The sequence below is a fragment of the Emydura macquarii genome, unplaced genomic scaffold, assembly GCF_026122565.2.
Source record: "Emydura macquarii macquarii isolate MOO-44397 ecotype Brisbane River unplaced genomic scaffold, CSIRO-AGI_Emac_v2 contig_295, whole genome shotgun sequence".
Classification (NCBI taxonomy): domain Eukaryota; kingdom Metazoa; phylum Chordata; order Testudines; family Chelidae; genus Emydura; species Emydura macquarii.
In genome coordinates this window covers 14,346,189-14,363,536 of record NW_027130432.1, presented here as the reverse complement: position 1 = coordinate 14,363,536, position 17,348 = coordinate 14,346,189, and the positions used below count along the sequence as shown (strand labels likewise).

At 47.8% G+C, this 17,348-nt stretch overlaps 1 protein-coding gene, 1 long non-coding RNA gene and 1 pseudogene across 2 annotated transcripts in view; 1 reads left to right on the top strand and 2 right to left on the bottom strand.

The window, feature by feature from the left end:
• Positions 1-17,348, top strand: part of TSNAXIP1 (translin associated factor X interacting protein 1) — a 42,187-nt gene that overhangs the window by 17,328 nt on the left and 7,511 nt on the right. Inside the window, exons 6-14 of the mRNA XM_067553106.1 lie at positions 396-592; positions 6,624-6,759; positions 8,890-9,059; positions 11,000-11,159; positions 11,448-11,578; positions 12,625-12,753; positions 13,704-13,865; positions 14,902-15,011; positions 16,247-16,370. Coding sequence (XP_067409207.1) covers positions 396-592; positions 6,624-6,759; positions 8,890-9,059; positions 11,000-11,159; positions 11,448-11,578; positions 12,625-12,753; positions 13,704-13,865; positions 14,902-15,011; positions 16,247-16,370 — 1,319 coding nt within the window. The remainder of the gene's footprint in view (positions 1-395; positions 593-6,623; positions 6,760-8,889; positions 9,060-10,999; positions 11,160-11,447; positions 11,579-12,624; positions 12,754-13,703; positions 13,866-14,901; positions 15,012-16,246; positions 16,371-17,348) is intronic.
• Positions 5,671-6,433, bottom strand: LOC137156460 (large ribosomal subunit protein mL45-like; annotated as a pseudogene).
• Positions 8,957-16,877, bottom strand: LOC137156366 (uncharacterized). Its single transcript, XR_010920746.1, has 2 exons — positions 16,211-16,877; positions 8,957-12,722 (listed from the first exon to the last, which is right to left on the bottom strand). It is a non-coding gene; the product is annotated as an uncharacterized lncRNA (long non-coding RNA).

Genomic DNA, 17,348 nt, shown 5'->3' with positions numbered 1-17,348 from the left:
TCCTGAAATGGCGAGAGCTGGCCACCCTGGGAGATCTGTTAAAGCAAAACCTGGGGGATGCTGGCCACATCTGATGAAAATCATGGGTGCTCAATAAACCCAGAGATCACTTTTTGCATCTAGTGGTGGGTACCAACGTAAATAGCAGTGAATTAAGATCAGTAGCTCACATGGAGTATATGCCTATAGCAAGAGAGATCAGCAGAATACTGTCCCAAAAGCTAGAATTCCAACAAAAGCCTGTCCTCAGCTGCTCACCATAGCAGGTGGAGGAAAAACTTGCCCGTTCTGTCCCAGATTCCAGTCTTAAACAGTAGTTCTTGGATTGACTGTTCTGCCTAATTCCATAGCACTGTTGAGTCCTTAATTATGAGAGGCTGTCTTTCCTCCTTTAGCTCACCTGAAGGAGAAAATCCACTCCCTGGAGCCCTTGAAGGCAATGCTAGTGTCTGTGTCAGATGAGTGCACCCGGCAGATTGTGGCACTCCAAGAAGAGGAGAAAGCTGAAGTAACCATGCTGAAAAAAGAGAAGCTATATTTGTTAAAGCTCATTGACAAAATGAAGGAGGAGAAGGAATCCCTTCAGGCTCAGGTAAAATGGGACAGTGATCAGCCAGATGTGTCCCTCCCCAGCCTTATGCATCTAGTCATGGACAGCCCAATCCTGATCCCAGTAACATCAGTGGTAGCTTCACCACTGATGTCAGTAGGAGCAGCTGCGGGCTTCATAAAGCACTGATTATTTGGAGTGCTCCATCTGACTCCATGCTTATGCAGAGGTCCCCATCAGAATCTTTCCTGCGGATGGTACATGCCATTGTTTGGTACTGTCAAAACTCTTCTGAGTTGTGGATGTAGGACTTAATTTGTAATGAAAGAGGTGCCAGGGCTCAAATAGTTATTTTACTTTCATAACTGATGCAGCAAGCCCAGAGATGCTGGGGCTATGAACTGTCAAGCCTAGAGGTGCCAGAGTCTTCCCCAGCCATTATGCCAGTGCTTTTTACCGTATCTGTGTACACAATACATGGGATGGGCACATTACTCATAAGTGGCAAAGCCATGAGTGAGTTTAGATCCTCCCTTGCAAGTGCTGAGAAAATATTTATATCAACACACAGCCATGGATCCTGATATGCCACATGGGTTATGTTACATGAAAGGATATTTTAGAAATATTTTGAGTTTTAAAAATTGTATTGGAATTATTCCTTGTGTCCCTCCATCTGCAGAGCTTACTACCATGAGTCCAATTGCACAGGGCACAGACAACCATAACCAAAATTTATCAGAGTAATCTAAAAGGTATCTAAAAATGGTCTTGATGATAGACACCAATGTCTCATGGCCCTAAAGAGCTGGAAGTAACTACTTGGTCTGCTCAAATTCTCCTTCTTCCATTGGGATGAAGATCAGACCACAAAACATCAGATATAAAGCCATGACAGTTGTATGTATAAAAAGGATATTTCTGGCCTGGGTTTTGGGCAGGTTGATTTTCTATGGGAAATCCCCATTTAGGGGAGAATGAGAAGGGAGAAAATATTTTTCGAAGATGGATTTTTTTTAAATGGCTGCTGCTTAAGTTGCTAAGAACTACGGAATGCTAGAGGAGTCCCAGGGAAGGTGAATTAGTGGGCAGAGAGCCACTCAGCAGTGGATGGGAAATAAATTTTGGAGCCACATGATCAACTATCACCTGGCTCCCACCTCCATTTGTGTGTGTGGATGTACTTGTATCTACATGTCCATATACCTATCATTCATTTTGTTATAGGTGATGCTAGAAGTGACACTTATACCTAAGGCTTCCTAACATTTTCCATTTCTAAGCTTTCAGTTGCTTATAACTTTGCCAAAGAAACCACTCAGGCTAGAATTCTACTTACTGCCAGAGCATCGCCTTCCGACCACAGCTGGGGCTTTACTCTGCTAGGTTAATACCCTTTCCTGCAGCTGTACTCCATCACTCTCACTCCCTCAGAACTCAACTGCTCTCACTTTGTGGTGTGGCCCTCCGGCCAGGTCCTTGTAATCCTCCCCTGCATATGTATTAAAGTCTTTCTGGATCCACTGTCCTAGGCAATCTTTTCTTTCACTTCCCCCTTAATGGCACCACTTCTTCAGTGGCTGGTAGGGGAACCCAGCCCTACCCTCTACATGGTGTTCCAGCCCAGGGACCCCACAACAAACAGTCAAGGTCTATAAACTCCTAGCTCTGGGTTGCTTCCTACCTTGTCTTCTCTCACCCCACAGACTAACTATAGCTTCTCTCTCTACCACCCCCAGCTGCTGTCAGCTACTGGGCTTTATACAGTCCCCTTGTGTTCCTGTCCAGCTGAGCTTCATCTCTAATTAGTCTTCACTGTGCCCAGGCTCCTCCTCCAGGTGCAGGCTAGGCAGTTAATTTCTCCCCCCCCCCCCCATCCCCCCAAGCCACCTTAACCCCTTCAGCCTTGTGTGGGGTGGATGCCCCATTAAAAAAAAGTCCACCTAAGGCAGTGTTACATTTCAGCAAGAACTGAGTTAAGCTCTTTCTAAAAAAGAGGTTAGGAGAAACCTGGGTATAGTTTTGACACTGTCAAAAGATGTATTCAGCTGTTTTTTTAAGAAGCCCTGACACCTTCAGGGCTTGAATCAGGAACTTGGAATGTGGCAGGGGATAGTCCTGGGGTTGGAGAAGTGCCTTTTGCTGGCCCCAGAAAATCCACCCAGATTTAGCTGATGTAGAACTACTGAGCATCACCATTTGCACCTACTCAGTGGAACTTTTTAGAGACTCACTGCTAAAATCTCCACCCATTCCCTCTGCAGTGTGCATCTCCAGCCACACATGGTGCTCCCTAACATGCCATTTGCACTGAGCATGCTCCCAGGCAACCACACAGCTAGAGCTCCTCACTGGGGGCTAGTGCAACAGCTGCTGTCACCCCTTTGGCCTCGGGAAGGCAGGGGTTAAGTAAAGCCAAGTGTGGGAAGCACAGCTCCCTCTAAAAGCAAAGGGCATGCTTCACATCCTCTCCTTGGCTTGATGATACAGCTCCTCACCCCACCATTGCTTCCTTGGCTTGTGCAGTGAAAATTCCTATTTCAGTCTATTTTAACGACTGGGGGAAGGATTTCTGGATACCAGACACAGACCATGAGTTCCAGTTTCAGCTCCTCACTGACTGGCGTTAATGGTTCTATGCACTTCACAGCCCTTCTTGATGAGCAGAGCCTCATGCTCCTGCCTTACTAGGCTGGCAAGTCACACCCTCTCCATTGTACAGGTGGGATAACTGAGAGGTTGCACAAAGTCACTTCTGGCAGATCTGCAAATGGAAGCCAGGAGCCAGACTGCATGCCAGGCCACCCAGAGGTTCAGACGATAGGGGGTGAGGGGCTAAGGTGGCATTAAGCCACCTTTGTATATGTACAATATTACAAACCAAAAAATGTTAAAAGAACTCTATTAAGATTGCAAAGTCAAACACTCAAAAGGCAGGAAATGCCAAAATTAATGCCTTTGCAATTTTAATTCAGCCCCCAGGATCCTGCCTCATTCAGTGCACAGGGTGGACCATGCTCAGGGAATGAGCAGCTATGCAATATTTTGTTTCTCCTCATTATTCAATGTGTGGCCCCAGACCTTATTTATGGCACACTATTCAAACCCTGCTCTGAAGAAAGAACAATTGGTTTTCTCATGGGCTTTTCAATGGTGCTCATCTCTACAGTATCTGAGAGCTTCACCAACACTAGTGAATATAGCTTCACAACACTCCTGTGAGATGAGTGGATATCATTATCCCATTTTACAGATGGGGAACTGAGACAAAGATTAAGGTCTAATGTACCTACTTATTTAAGGTAACTAGTTTGAGAGACTTGGCACCTAATTTTTTAGAGTACTTCACATCATAAAGCACTCTTAGTTTCAGAGCACACCTCCCATTGACTTCAGTTTGCAGCTGTGGGTGCCCAGCACTTACGCAAATCAGACCTCAGGTTCTCAGTTGGGCACCCAGAAAACGAGGAACACAATTAGCAACCACCACTGAGATCATCTAGTCTCACCTCCTGTACAACACAGGCCATGGAACGTCCCCAAAATAATTCCTTGAACAGATCTTTTAGAAAAACACCCAATCATGATTTAAAAATTAAAAAAAAAACCCTAGCTTCTCGTTTCAGTTCCACTCCTCTCACCTAGCCCATCCCCGTCTGCATTTCTCAGGTTTCTTATCCCAATCCCCCCACCTCCTTGCCCAGCCAGTCCTACTCTCATGTTCCAGACTACCTGGCCCACTTTCCACGTCCAATCTCTCCCCACCTCCACCCCCAATCTCCTTGCCCAGCTAGTTCAGTCTCCCTCCACCCCAACTCAGCTTGTCAGCTCTTGTCTTGATTCAGCTCTTGTCCCCTCTCCATTCAGATTAGATTTCTCTCTTCTCCAGGCTGCCTTGGCATCAGCAGGGGGTTGTTGAGAGCATAGGAGAGACAGGTGCTTGGTTCAGGTGTCTGGCCCAGAGCTGCACTTAGAAGGGAAAGCTGTGCTCAGCACCAGGCTGCCCACTGCCAGTGGAATCTTTGCAGGAGTTTAGCTTGAAGCTCTAGCAAGTCTCAACTGAGAACGTGCTAACTGTAGTTTTTCAAAGGCTTATAACTTGGCCAAATGTGGGTGGATTTTTGCAGGAACAGCCAATGGCACATCCCTGACACAATGGCCACCCCCTGCCAAATTTCAAGTCCCTGCTCCAAAGCATGGGGAAAGTAGAGCGTCTCAAAGAAAAGGAAGCCGAATTTTTTAACAAGGGCAAACCAAGATATTTTCCCCTAGCCTTATTCTTGGAAATAGCTGAACCATTTTGGCTGAACATTTCGAAACAATTCAGCCAGAGGTATACACCAGATGTGCAAAATTTCATCCCAAACACTTAAAGTTTGGCAAAGTTATAAGCAACTGAACTAATGAGGTCTTACAATGGGAGGCATCGGGCACCCTTAAAATTTTTTTTTCCCCCGGGGGTCAATGAGCCAGTGTAGTTTTATTATGTTACAGGCACAGTACTGCAGCCTCGGCCAGAAGCTTCCCATTACTGGGTGCAAGACGGATGGATGGCAACCTACAGCCCAGTTTCCAACATTCGAGCAGAAGTTAGATGCAAGATATATTTGCTCATCTCCCACAGATTGTTACTATGATTTTAGGGGCACAGGAGCAAGGGAAGAAAAGGAAGAGAACAGGGGGTTTCAGAATCACAGAATCTAGGGGTAGTCACTACCCACTAGGGCAAACTAGGGGAAGGAAGAAAAAGCATGGTCAGTGTTACGACAGCTGTACTTACAGTGCAGATTATGCGGGCAGTAGTAGTTTATAAAGATAATGTCTCACACCCATAGACATTTCTGTGGCTAGTGAAGCAGGGATGTCAGTCCCTGTACTGATGCTTGCTTAGTGAGCAATCCTGAAGATGTGGGATTACTGGTCTCCAAAGCAAAACTGATAAGGTTTGAGAGGCAATGTGTTAGATAGTGTGTGCTATGGAGAAGAGCCAAACCGTGCCGAGCAGTGTTTTGCTTGTTGTAAGTTTCCCCACACAAACTTCTCTGATGGTGTCTGTGCTCAGTTGGAGTTGAGGACTGCAGTCATGCTCTCTCACCCGTCACTGCCCCATCCCTTCACTATTATTTGTACCATTGCCTCTGTTTGGGCTTTGGAATTTCATAGTGGATCTCATCAAACTCCTATGAGGGGTCCAGGGTTGGGCCAGGGACCATCACCGACTTGATAATGGGGTCCTTTGGGGCACCCATTCTGGCACTATCTTGCCGTGTATCCTCCAAGAGCCATAAGCTGCCTCTCGAATACGACATACTCCAAAACAATCTTTGGTGCCTGCTCCCCACCGTACATCAACTGTCCAAACCGGTCATAGACCGCCAAGGTCTGTCGGGTGTGCATGCGGGCATACAGGTTGCCCCTGTTCACCATATCCGGGCACCTAATCTGAACCACCCTTGGAGGTGTTAGCAATTCCAGAAAGCTTCAGCGGATGGGATTCTATCTGTTCCCATGCACCATTTCTGGGTAGCAGCATTCAGTCACCAAGGAGTGAAGCTTCTGCTTGTTGAAATTTGTCAGGTAATTGTGAGCTTCAATTAATATATCCTGGGCCTTCTCAGGGAATGTTCTAGTGCTGAAGTCAGGCTCATAATCTTTTATCTTCCGGATTGTTCATTGTGAAGCAGCGCTTTGCCTCAGCTGCTGGCAGGCAATGTTAGCAGCCGGGCCTATAATATTTAATAGCTGTATGGCAAAGAAATGGTTAAACTGACTCTTCCTCACCGCGTACAGTTAAGTTCTGTGAACCTCCATCCCCGGGGTCTCAGAAATATGTCGTCTTTGGTGATTCCTCTCACAGATGCACAAGTGTGGCAAATGGTGCATCATGCTTTATTACTTCCCTCTGCTTTTCCTCCCTTGTTTAGTGAGCACATCCAAGGCAGCCCTCTGATCATCTTGGCCTATTGAGAGCCGTGGATTCATTGCCAGGACTGAGAGTGCAATTCCTGACCTCAGTGCAGATAGTGCAAGGTCTTTGAATCCACTGGTCAGTCCAGCACTGTGTCTCCTGCAGGTGAACAAGCTGCGGAAGAATGTGGCCAAGGAATACGTTCGCTACCTTAACGAGTGTGATGCACGCAAGCTGCTTCTAGCAGACCTGAATGAAATGCGCAATCAGCAGTTGGAAATGTCGCTTCGCCAAGTTCAAGGTAGAGAAAGCAAATTTTGGTAGGAGTATCGTGCCACAAGCCCCAAATTCAGAGCCACATAACAAGCATTGCATGGAAGACCCGGTGCTCACCTCCTAGCATAACAGGTATTCTGGGGCCAGATCCTGCAAGGTGCTGAGTGCCCTTAATGCCTTTTGACTTCAGTGGAAGTTGAGGGTGCTCAAGGATCTTTGGGCAGGCAGTCTGCAGGGTTGAGCCCTCCGAACGAGCGAACCTTCTGGAATGTAAAGATCTTAAGCATTTGTGTTTACAAAACTGCTCTGAGTTTGTGCCAGCCAGGTTACTTGCTGGTAATGGTGATTCTTTGAGTAGGTGGCCCTATAGATCCACACTCTGGGATGCTTGCACCCCCAGTGCTGCTGGTTGAGAACCTGCTGGAAAGCAATAGCTGTCATGTCCACATGAGCAACCCCAGACCCAAAGGGAGCACATCCTCTCTCCTCTCTGTCCCTTCCCCTGATCCAAAATCCAGCCTAGACCTTGGAATGTGGGTCTGCAAAGATAATATATTCCAAGGACTATAGTTACTGGTAAGTAGCCTTTCTTCTTGTTTTTTATTATTACTGATTTTAATATTGAATGTTTGCAGTACAATAGCAGCCAGAGGCATCAAGGGAGATTGGGGCACTATGCAAATACATAAAATGATGTGTCCTAGATTTAATGATATCCTTGCCCTGAGGAGCATGTATTGTAAGAAGACAAATGGCATACAGAGGGCGTGGGGGTGGAGATGGGGGTGGGCAGGGATACCATGTTATATACAGAGCTATGTTGGTCCATTTTTAATATTATAGATCAGTGAAGTAAATGCCAACTCACCTCCCTATATCTACGTACAGTCCTTTGATTGCCACTGCTATGTGACATAAGAATTGTATAGCTGTAAATGTAGTCCTCTTCCCCAGCCTTTGGGTGTAATTTGTCTTCTTGGTTTGTAAGGTCCTCTGGACAGAGGCCAAATCTTCATCTATATTTGTACATCTCCTTGTACAATGAGGTGTGAGTTCTGATTCTTCCTCACAGGATAGCCTCCTGAGGTCTTCACTCCAGGAGATTAGCGAGCAATACCTACCCCATGGACAAAGGCTGAGGCGTGTGAACTAAATAGAGATGGCAGGCTGAGTCCCCTGATGTGGACATGAGAGTGAGATGCCAAATTAAGAGTGTGATGCTATATGAAGTTACAAAGGGGATTCCTTGGCTTAGGACTACAATAACACCAGCCCCAAAAGTTCAAAAATCATCAGTCAGACCCATACAAATGGGACTTTTAAAACAAGATGATATTTTCGTCTCTCTTTTGATTTGTGACTCCCTGTATGACCCCTTCCCATATATGTGGCAGTTACATCACTGCCAAATCTCCCAATTCTGGCCTTGCTGCAGGAGCTCTCGTATCTGCCTGATGGGCCAAGTGTCCAGCTACTCTTCAGTGCCCCTCATCCTCATTCATTCATTCTGCATCCCTCCAGCCCAGCTATTACTGTGCACCTCCCATCAGATGTGTCCTCCCACTCCCGCCTTTGCTCCTCCTGCAGTTCCTGGCTTCTACCCACCTCCCCACTCCCAGGCTGGGTGTTGTGAGAGAGGCAGAGGCACCATCCTGCCCTTGTTGCTCACAGGAGGGGAGGGGAGAGACAGGATGGAGCCACCCTGAGCTGCTGGGCTCTTTATTCCCTCTTCCCCTCGCCCCATCCTATGAGTACAGTGTCAGCTCCAAGGGAAAGGGAAGAAAGTTCTGCAGCAGTCCAGATTGGCTGCTCTTCCCCAGGAAGTGGGGCAGGCAGCCAGTCCCCTCAGTTTCCCCCTCAGGCAGGGCTGACATTCACAAGAGGGCTGGAGATTCTCATGCCATGGGCACATAGGTTCTAGCTCCAGCCTGACTCATGTGACTCTTGAAGAACTGATAAGAGCTGGCCCCACTGGGATTGCTGCACTGCCTCAGTAGGGCAGCAGTTCAGCACCTCCAGGGGCTTTATTAACACTTGTGAGGTCACCCTCTGGAGTCAGGTAACCTAAGGGAGCAACTGAGAATGTGGCTCCAGGGAGCTGAACATGTGCTCATGGCCCTCCATCTGACTGTGCATTGATGACTGTTGTTTAAAGATGTCAAGGGTGAAGACTTGGTTAAGTTAACACTGGCATTGAAGGTAGCCCGGCAGGACCTCACGAAAGCACAGGTGGAGCTGAACACAATGAAAGCAGACTACGGAGATGTTGTACCCAGGAGAGACTTCGAATCACAGGAGAAAAAATATTCTGATCTGCTTGAGAAGGTGATCATGAGGCTGGGTTATCCTTGCTTTCAAGTTGTACCACACAAATACCATCCTGTATCTTGGGGTTCAAGCTGACCTACAGACTGAGTAAATCCAGAAGGTGATTACTCCAACCCTACCTTATCCAACTGCACCCAGGTCTCGGCTGTAGGTGCAAGGAGATAAGATAGGGATGAAATGGTAACGCAGAAGTGCCTGCCTGTTGACAGTTTGGATCTTAACCTTAGCAATATTTCAATGCATTGTTTAATTCCTCCCCACAAATAAATGTCACATCCCCTTGACTCGGGCTTCTCATAGATCAACTAAAAAGCCACATCTGAACAGCTGTAACCTCTGGATTCAAAGCACTGCTGGTTTTGCTGTGGTGTATTAATAGTAGTGTACAGTTGGCTAGATGATGGTTAGCATAAATGTCCTTCTGTGTAGCCTGCGCTCTTACTGCTAATGAGTCAATTTTAGTTCCCTATAGTTCTGTAAAACACTGTATAAGCCAGTTAATGAGGTAGGTGAATCTTACACCATAGCTCGACTAACTAAAAGGAACAGTCAGCTGGTAGTTTTCTGTGTCTGCCTGGCTGTGCTGCTGCATTTCCCTGAGATGAAATGAATTCTTTAGCCTTCTGCAGCTTTACGCTCACTCCGCTGCTAGCTGATTGAGGACATTTCCCCAAGCTAGGGTGAGGAGTGGAATAGCCTCTCCTGTAGGTGGCTTGCTTTGTTCAGTTGCCTCCTTTTCATAGCCAGTTCTTCTACAGTGCCACAAAGGAAATAATGAATAAAAATGAGCAAAGTCCAAGGCTTAGTTCTGCTTCTGAGCAGTCATGGGCTGCCATACAATCTAAAAAAAAAAGCTAGGGGCTGGACTAAGGCCCAGAGCAAGGAAACTGCAGCAAGCCCACTGGTTGATTCAAGAGCATTCCTGTCCTTGGGCAGGGTGCAAAGGAGAGATGGGGAGTGGGAGTGGGGGTGGGGCGGGTTTTGGCTCAGAGTATATCCTCTCATCTGAAAGAAACAAAGAACTGCCTGATGGACAGAAGAAGGTGGATGTATTATGCAAGTGTCTAGTTTGGGGGTGCCCAAATTTGCTTCTTGAGTGCTGCCCCACTTTACATTAAAGGTGAACTGCAAAAAATATATGTAGCATGTACACACCTTTTTTTGCTTCCCTCTGATGGGTTAAGAAGGCCTGGCAAGCTTCTGATGCTTTTTCTGCATTAGAAACACTAGACCTGATGTACCGATTTTTGCTGGAGCAGAGGCTCTCTCAGCCTTCAGTTATGGGGAAGCAGGGGTTGAATCTTTCACAAACAAAACTTTTCTTCAAATAGTTATCAGAAGTTTGAGTTATAACAACAGAAAGAGTCCTAAGCAATGAAGGTATGAATAAAACTCCCTTTCCCTCCCTCTCAAGGGTTTAGGTTTCAGTCACAATCCTGCTAGTGCTTCCATCCTTCAAGGAGGTCTGGCAGCAAAAACAGGGCACTTCCACCCAGATATTTCTGAAATAAAGAACAGGTGGTTCTGCAGTGGCTCTACAGCATGGGTACCAACCTCAAGGCAGACTGTTACGTAGCAGGGGACAAACCCCAAATGTGGCTGCGAGTTCTATACACAAAAATTAATTGCAGTTCACCTTTAAAAAGCAGCAGTTTCCCTTCAGTGTGGCAGCTTCAGATGCTACAAGTCTCAGCATACAATGCTCTGTTTGATCTGGGTGGCCAAGTGGAGTATTGCACCCTTGGTCTCCATCTCCATTCTAAAGTTGAGCAGCCATGACCCATACTTCAGAAAGTTGTGGGCCACATCAAGCTCACCTGAGCTGCTCTTTGGCCACTTTTGGTCTAAAATTCATTCTGAAAAGGGATTGAATAACCCAGGGACTTTCAAAGCCATCAGGACTGGTTTCTTTCTGCCCCATTTCCCTTATGTTTTAGATGGAAGTCCTACAGAAGAATTTTGATGATGTCCAGAAGGAGTATGACACGCTGCTGGAAATCCATCAAGAGGCTGTGGAAGAGCGAGACCGCTTCTACAACGAACTCCAACAAGTTCAGCGCAGCTCCACGCCCCGCCCTAACTGGGCAAAATGTTCAGGTACCAGTCTCTCATTGATTTGCTTTGGACGTCCCATCTCAAAGTGCTGTGAGTTGCTGCATTTGTTAACCTCTAGACACAGTGCAAAGCCCCATTTTCCCTTCCCCATGGGCTTTTATAGAGGGGCTTGGTGGCTCTCTTGTTTTGTATTGTGTATTTAATGTATGGGCTGAGCACCTACAGAGATCTGTGTAAATCTAAAATTCCCACCAACATCTCATCCAATTGGTGGACGTGCTGGGAGCACTCTCCCTCCTTCACCAGCTCAGTTTGTTTCTGCTCTTGCAGAGGTGGTTTCTGGTGGAGCTGAGCGGTGGAGCTATCTGGAAGAGGGGAAAACCAGTGACCAGCTGGTGGATGTGCTTCTGGAGGAAATCGGAACAGGAGTGCTGAAGGAGAAGGATACCTTCCCTGGGCTGGTATGGGTGTTTCTCTTTCTTGGTTGCTTTGCTCTGGTAAGAGGACTTGATAATACATATCTGACTGTTAGCAGAGTAACACGGCTGTTTTCATGGCTGGAATATTGATACATAGATAATCACATTGTTAGAGTAATCGTTTGCTGGAAACCTGAGGCCAAGGACAACCAGTTGCCCTCTTGCTAGAGGAGAATAAATCTAAGTTGAGATTTACAAGCAGCTGTTGCAAATGCAAAGGATTAGCTAAGGCATTCTTGCTGAGGTGTTACCATGCTAGGGGTGTCTTCCCTCTGCCAGACACAGCTTATTGCTTGTGACCTGTGATAGCCACACTTTGCCACTCTGCTCATGTTTCCTCCTTCATTTTCTTCAGGAGCTTGAACCATTTTACCCTCTGCTAGGGAGTTCTCTGCATCACGGCTGGAGGATGTCCCCCAATTTTTGTTATGCTAACGCCCTTGTCCCTCCCCCCTCTTTGTGGCTAAAGTAGATTAGAAGGGATTCTTTCTTTAGCAGCTACTCTGTGCACTCACGAAACTGCTCCCAGAATGCAGACCATGCGGAGTGGTGCCAGGCGCTCCCATCACACTGCACTTCAGAGATCAGGAAAATATTACTTCTCTCTGGGAAATAGCCATGTCACCCATGTGGGCTGGAGGGTTACACAGCCTGTGTGTATCACCTGCAGGACATTTACCAATTTCTAGGAAACATTGCCCTGCACTGTGACACATGCACAGAAGTCATGGTAATGAGGTTGGGATGGGAGTCCCAAGAAAAGTCACTCATGTAGCAAGGGTTTGATCTAGCCCACTGCCAGGGGGAAACAGGAGGTGTATCTAGTGCAGACTCCAACTGCCACACTTCCATCCTGGTAGCGTCAGTGTGGCACCACATCCATCTGTGAGACGCTGGGGATGAGAACCTGGCTCCTACCTCGAGCTGACCCAGAGACATGAACATTTTTCATGGCTCTGTATTCTATGGACACAGCTTCTTTGCTACCTGATGTGAATTCCTGTCTGTCGGTCTCTTGTATTATCTAGGGCAAAGGGGACAAGGTCCCCGTGTACCTGAGGTACGAAGGCCAGGTGAAGAACAGGAAGCTGAACAAAAAGGAAGTGGTGAACATCCTGAAGGAGATCTGGAAAGAGAAAGTTTCAGCAGATCAGCAGGTTCTCTTTGTCCTGTTTTCCCTCCTTAACTAAAAAACCCACTTGGTTCCTTGCTGTCAGATGCTGGGACAGTCCTGCTGTCTGGAAGGGCTTGGGAAGTCAGGGCTACATGTAAGCCAGTTTGTGTCACTCTTCAACCCTGTCAACGGAGAGTAGGAGCAAGTACCTTGTGCAAGTAGCTTCACCCCCTGACAGCAGTATTACTTCTGGGATGCATCGGATTGCTGCTAACCTGGGGATGATGGTGCTCCTGTAACCAGGATTCCAGCATGGCTGGGCAATGCCTTGCTGTGGTGCCAGCCATCCTGACACATGGTCCTAAAACACATACCCACAGAATCATCCAGCTTATGAACTACACTGAGCACAAGGGAACCTTGTGACTGCTACAAGTGTCACTGTGGTAAGGGGGAAGGTTCAGGGAAACTTTAGTGTGACACTGATAACAGTGCTTTGCATGGTTATACAGACTAGAAATTGGGCCCCTTCCTTATCCAGCAGGACTGAGTATGCTCAGCTCCTGGTGTGACACTGGTGGGCTTGGGGAAATCCTGCCCACCGCTTCCTGGCCAGAAGGGCAAACCCAGATGTGCTGGGGGAGGGTGGGATGTGCAAATGTGTGGTTCCAACAAGGGCATGGGGGACCCCACAAATGTGGGGTGGGAGAGGGAGATTTAGTGCTCATTCCCCATTGAAAAATGGCCATTGGGCTATCTCCTGTTTAGCGACAGGGAGTGATAGCCACCGCTCAGATCCAGGGGAGGCTGGACTTTACTGTGTTTCATCAATCTGTGAACAGCCTCAGTAAAAAGAGGGTGGCTTGGTTCTTCTCTGGTGTTCAGATTTCAGGAGTAGCACTGAAGGAATCAACCCTCCCTCCCCCCACAGCCTCAGGCTGTTTTCCAGAGCAGCGATTTTTTTTTTTTTTTTTTTTTTTTTTTTTTTTGCAGAAAGGGAAGCAATCGAGCCTTCCAGAGTTCTTCCTTAGCTATCTCCAAAAGAGGTATGGAGATGTCTCGGCCTTCGAATGGTCTTACACCATCTATGAAAACATCAAGCTGTATCGCTCCAATGAAGCTATGAGCTTGTTCTATGACATACTGAGTGGGAAGGTAAGTGGCTCCTACCTCTGTTTCCTTGAGGGTGAGAGCGAGGTAAATAGACCAATCCTGTGGGTAGCTGAGCAATCACACATCCACTGCTCTCAATGGGAGCTGCGGGTACTCAGCACGTTGTGGAAACTCCCAGGTACCTTCTGGAAGGCCCCTGTTCTTTCAGGAGCGCTCATACTCACCCACTGACGTCCAGGGCGGAGTTTGCTCAGGTACATTCCTACAATCCCCTTCACTTATTGACATCTAGTCCCTTACATTCCTCATACAATCAACAAAACAGCAGGTCTCCCAGCTGCAGTGCTGCCATGGGCTGGGCAGCCCAGGGGGCTCATTCCCCCACTCTCTGGTCTATGGAGGTGGAAATCCCTCCTCATGCCTCTGACTTTACTTTACTCCTCCTATTGTGCCAGTGCCCTGCACCATTATATAATTATCCTGCACCCACAGCCACGCTGAAGTTATATACGTCCTGCTCAAGAGTGGATGAGCGGCATGGATACCAGGCAACCATGAGGGCAAATGAAAGCCTCCGTCCTTCGCTGGCCAAGAAGCTGACTTGCATGCAGCAGTTTAGTGCACGTGGGGCTTTCAAAACAGAGATCCCATCTGCGGTTCAGTAGGGTGAGGGATTGCGTTGGCACGTTGACCACCCCTTTCACACCTCACTGTGTTGTGCAATGTGCTGATTTCTGCTTGCTGCGCTCCACCCCAGGGAGGGCCGCCTTTCACGGGTCCAGCATGGCACAGCATGTGAATTGTTTTGGAAGGGCAGGTGTTCTGTAATAAGCGAATATAATACCTGTCTTAGGGGGGTGCCATGGGGCTTGCTTAATTATTTGCTTTAAAAAAAAAAAAAAATAGCTGGAAGATGCTTGGACGGAAGGTGTTATGGAGGTGCTGCCTCTGGGTGGCACCAGCGGAAGTCATGGTCCATCTTCCCCATTACTGCCATCTTTCCTTCTGTATCTCGAGGCTAGCCCCCTTGCTGGAAGCTGGTGCTGTCAGTGACCTCTGGACCTTTGCTGTTTCATAGGTGGATGAAGGACTATACCATGGCCAGAACCAGCTAGTGTCCAACCTGCTGAAGGAGCTGACTGCCAGTGACAGCTCAAACAGCGGCACTCTCACGACTGAGCAGTTCAAGTAAGAGGCCAGTGAGCTGGTGGCCCTGTGGCTGTCTGAGCCCCACCATCAGTGTAGAAGAGTTTAGAGCTTCATAGGATTTAAGGCCAGCCAGGACCATTCAAGCAGCCACTGTGACCTCCCGTATATCCCAGGCCATTACATTTCACCCCTTCACCTCTACATTGAGCCCAATGACTTCAGTTAAACCGTAGGACTCTAGTTCTCAGAACACTAATCTGTTGTGAGCTGCAGACAGAACAGGAGAGGCAGGTTCAGCAATGCCCTAGAAGTAGAATTGCGTTGGGATGCCTGTTTCATCGGCAGATTTGACTGGTTTTCTCACCTGCAGCATGATCTGCCAGAGTGGTGCACGTGCCAGCAGAGAACACCAATTCCAGGGGCACACTCTCCATCTCTTTCCTGGGCTAAATGCTGCCCTCAGATAATCCTGCACAGTGCCAGAGGCTTCAGCAGAAGTTACAAGTACAGCTGAGGGCAGAATCTAGCCCCTCTCTTTGTTTGCTAACAGCTGTATTAGAAGATTCAAGCTTAGAAACCATGTAATATTCAGGCACTGGAGAAATGAGTCCCAGCTAGGGGTCAGGTTTCCAGATGCTCTGCAGCCAGTTTGGAGCAGATTTTCACAAGCACTCAGCACCCACCACGCAAAACTCTGCTGAAGCCTGACCATGTACTCCAGTGCTCAGATGGGAGCTTCCATTCATTAGGGAATCTGACGCTGACTATGGGTACAAAGCACTTCAGTTTTGCTGATTTCTGCCCAGTTAAGCAACTGTTGTAGCAACTGGCAATTGCCAGATTATAGTGGTTCCCTGGGAGACGTCCCGATATATTAACCGCCCCTTGCAGTGGGGCAGAAGCTACAGATACTAGCCCTTCAATTAGTAATAAGTGCCTCTTTCCAGAGCTGCTCATCACATGGGCAAGACTGTAAGGCAGCCAGCACACACAGATGGGGCTCAGCACCCAACATGGGCCAACACGCTGAGCTATGTTGTAAGTGAGGTCCTTGTATTGGTGCCAGGAGCTGAACTGTTCTGAAGAGCCTGCCCTGATTGCACATGCTGAACTCTTGAAAACCTGCCCCTGGAAAGCTGGCATCTCGGTGTACTACACCAGACAGCCTGATGCACTGCTGTGTACCCCTTGATTGGAGAGCGTGTATGTCCACACACATACTGTTGCAACACACATACCTGTGTTTGTGTGTTCCTCTCTCTGTCTCAATACAGCACGGCACTGAAGGCAGCTTTTCCCTTGAAAACTAGTGATCAGATCCAAGAACTGAAAGATGCAAGCAGATGCAAGGTAGAAAGCACAGAGGACCTCATTGACTACAGATCCTTATTCGCTGAGGTAGGCTGCAGCTTCTTTAGTCTTCCTTTTGGTTTAGAGGTTTAACAACCAAGGAGAACTGGTTTGAATCCAGGTGCTAATGGAACTGCAATCCCCACCATACCATCTGTGTCCAGAAAGCAGCCTGCAGAGAATGGAAGTGCACCTCAGGCCCTCTCTTGTTTATGATGGGTAGAGACGGCTTGTGGCAGGGCTCACTCAACCTCACAGCACCCCCTTGCACTGGTGGGGGGTGCTGCCGCTATCCTGCTAGCTACCCGCCTCTGGCCCCAAATCTTCTGGGGCCCAGCCCTCCAGTCAAGTCACTTCAGTTCAGGCTTCTTCCAGGGTACCATAAACAAGTCCAAATGAAACTGAACAGTTCTCCTCCCCTCTTAGGCTACAGAAGTCTTTTCCTTTCTGCTTACAATCTGTGTCTTGGCATCCCTGGCAGGAACTTATGCTGTCCCTGGAATTTGCTTTCCCTGGTGTCCCTCTCTGTGTACTGTATCCTCACCTTCTCTCAGCCATATAGATCTGTCTTCTTTACCATCTTCCTCAGTTGAGGGGCTTCAGGCTACTTATTATGGCTTAGCTCTGCCCCCTGCAGCCAGAAGCCAATTAGCTACTCCCCTCCCCAGTTCAAAGCAGGACTAATTGGCTGCATTTGCTAGCCCTGCAGGTGATGGAGGGTTAAGCCCCATCACCAGGCCTCAAAACTTATTCACCTTTGTGCTTTCCATTGGAAATACAGGGCTAGAGAAGCCTGGTGATTGAGAGTGGGATCCACAAAGAGACTTAACGCTAAAACCCCACACTTACATGCCTATGTCCTGGTTTTAGGCTTCACTGCAATACACAAAACTCCCACCAAACCATGTAGGCACCTGAACTCGCTCGGCCTGAGTTTTCAGGGTAAACATTCCCTCAGCATTTAAGTTTCTGTCTCTAGGCATACATACTGCTGCCTCCCTCTAGGCGTCTAGGCACTTATCTCCC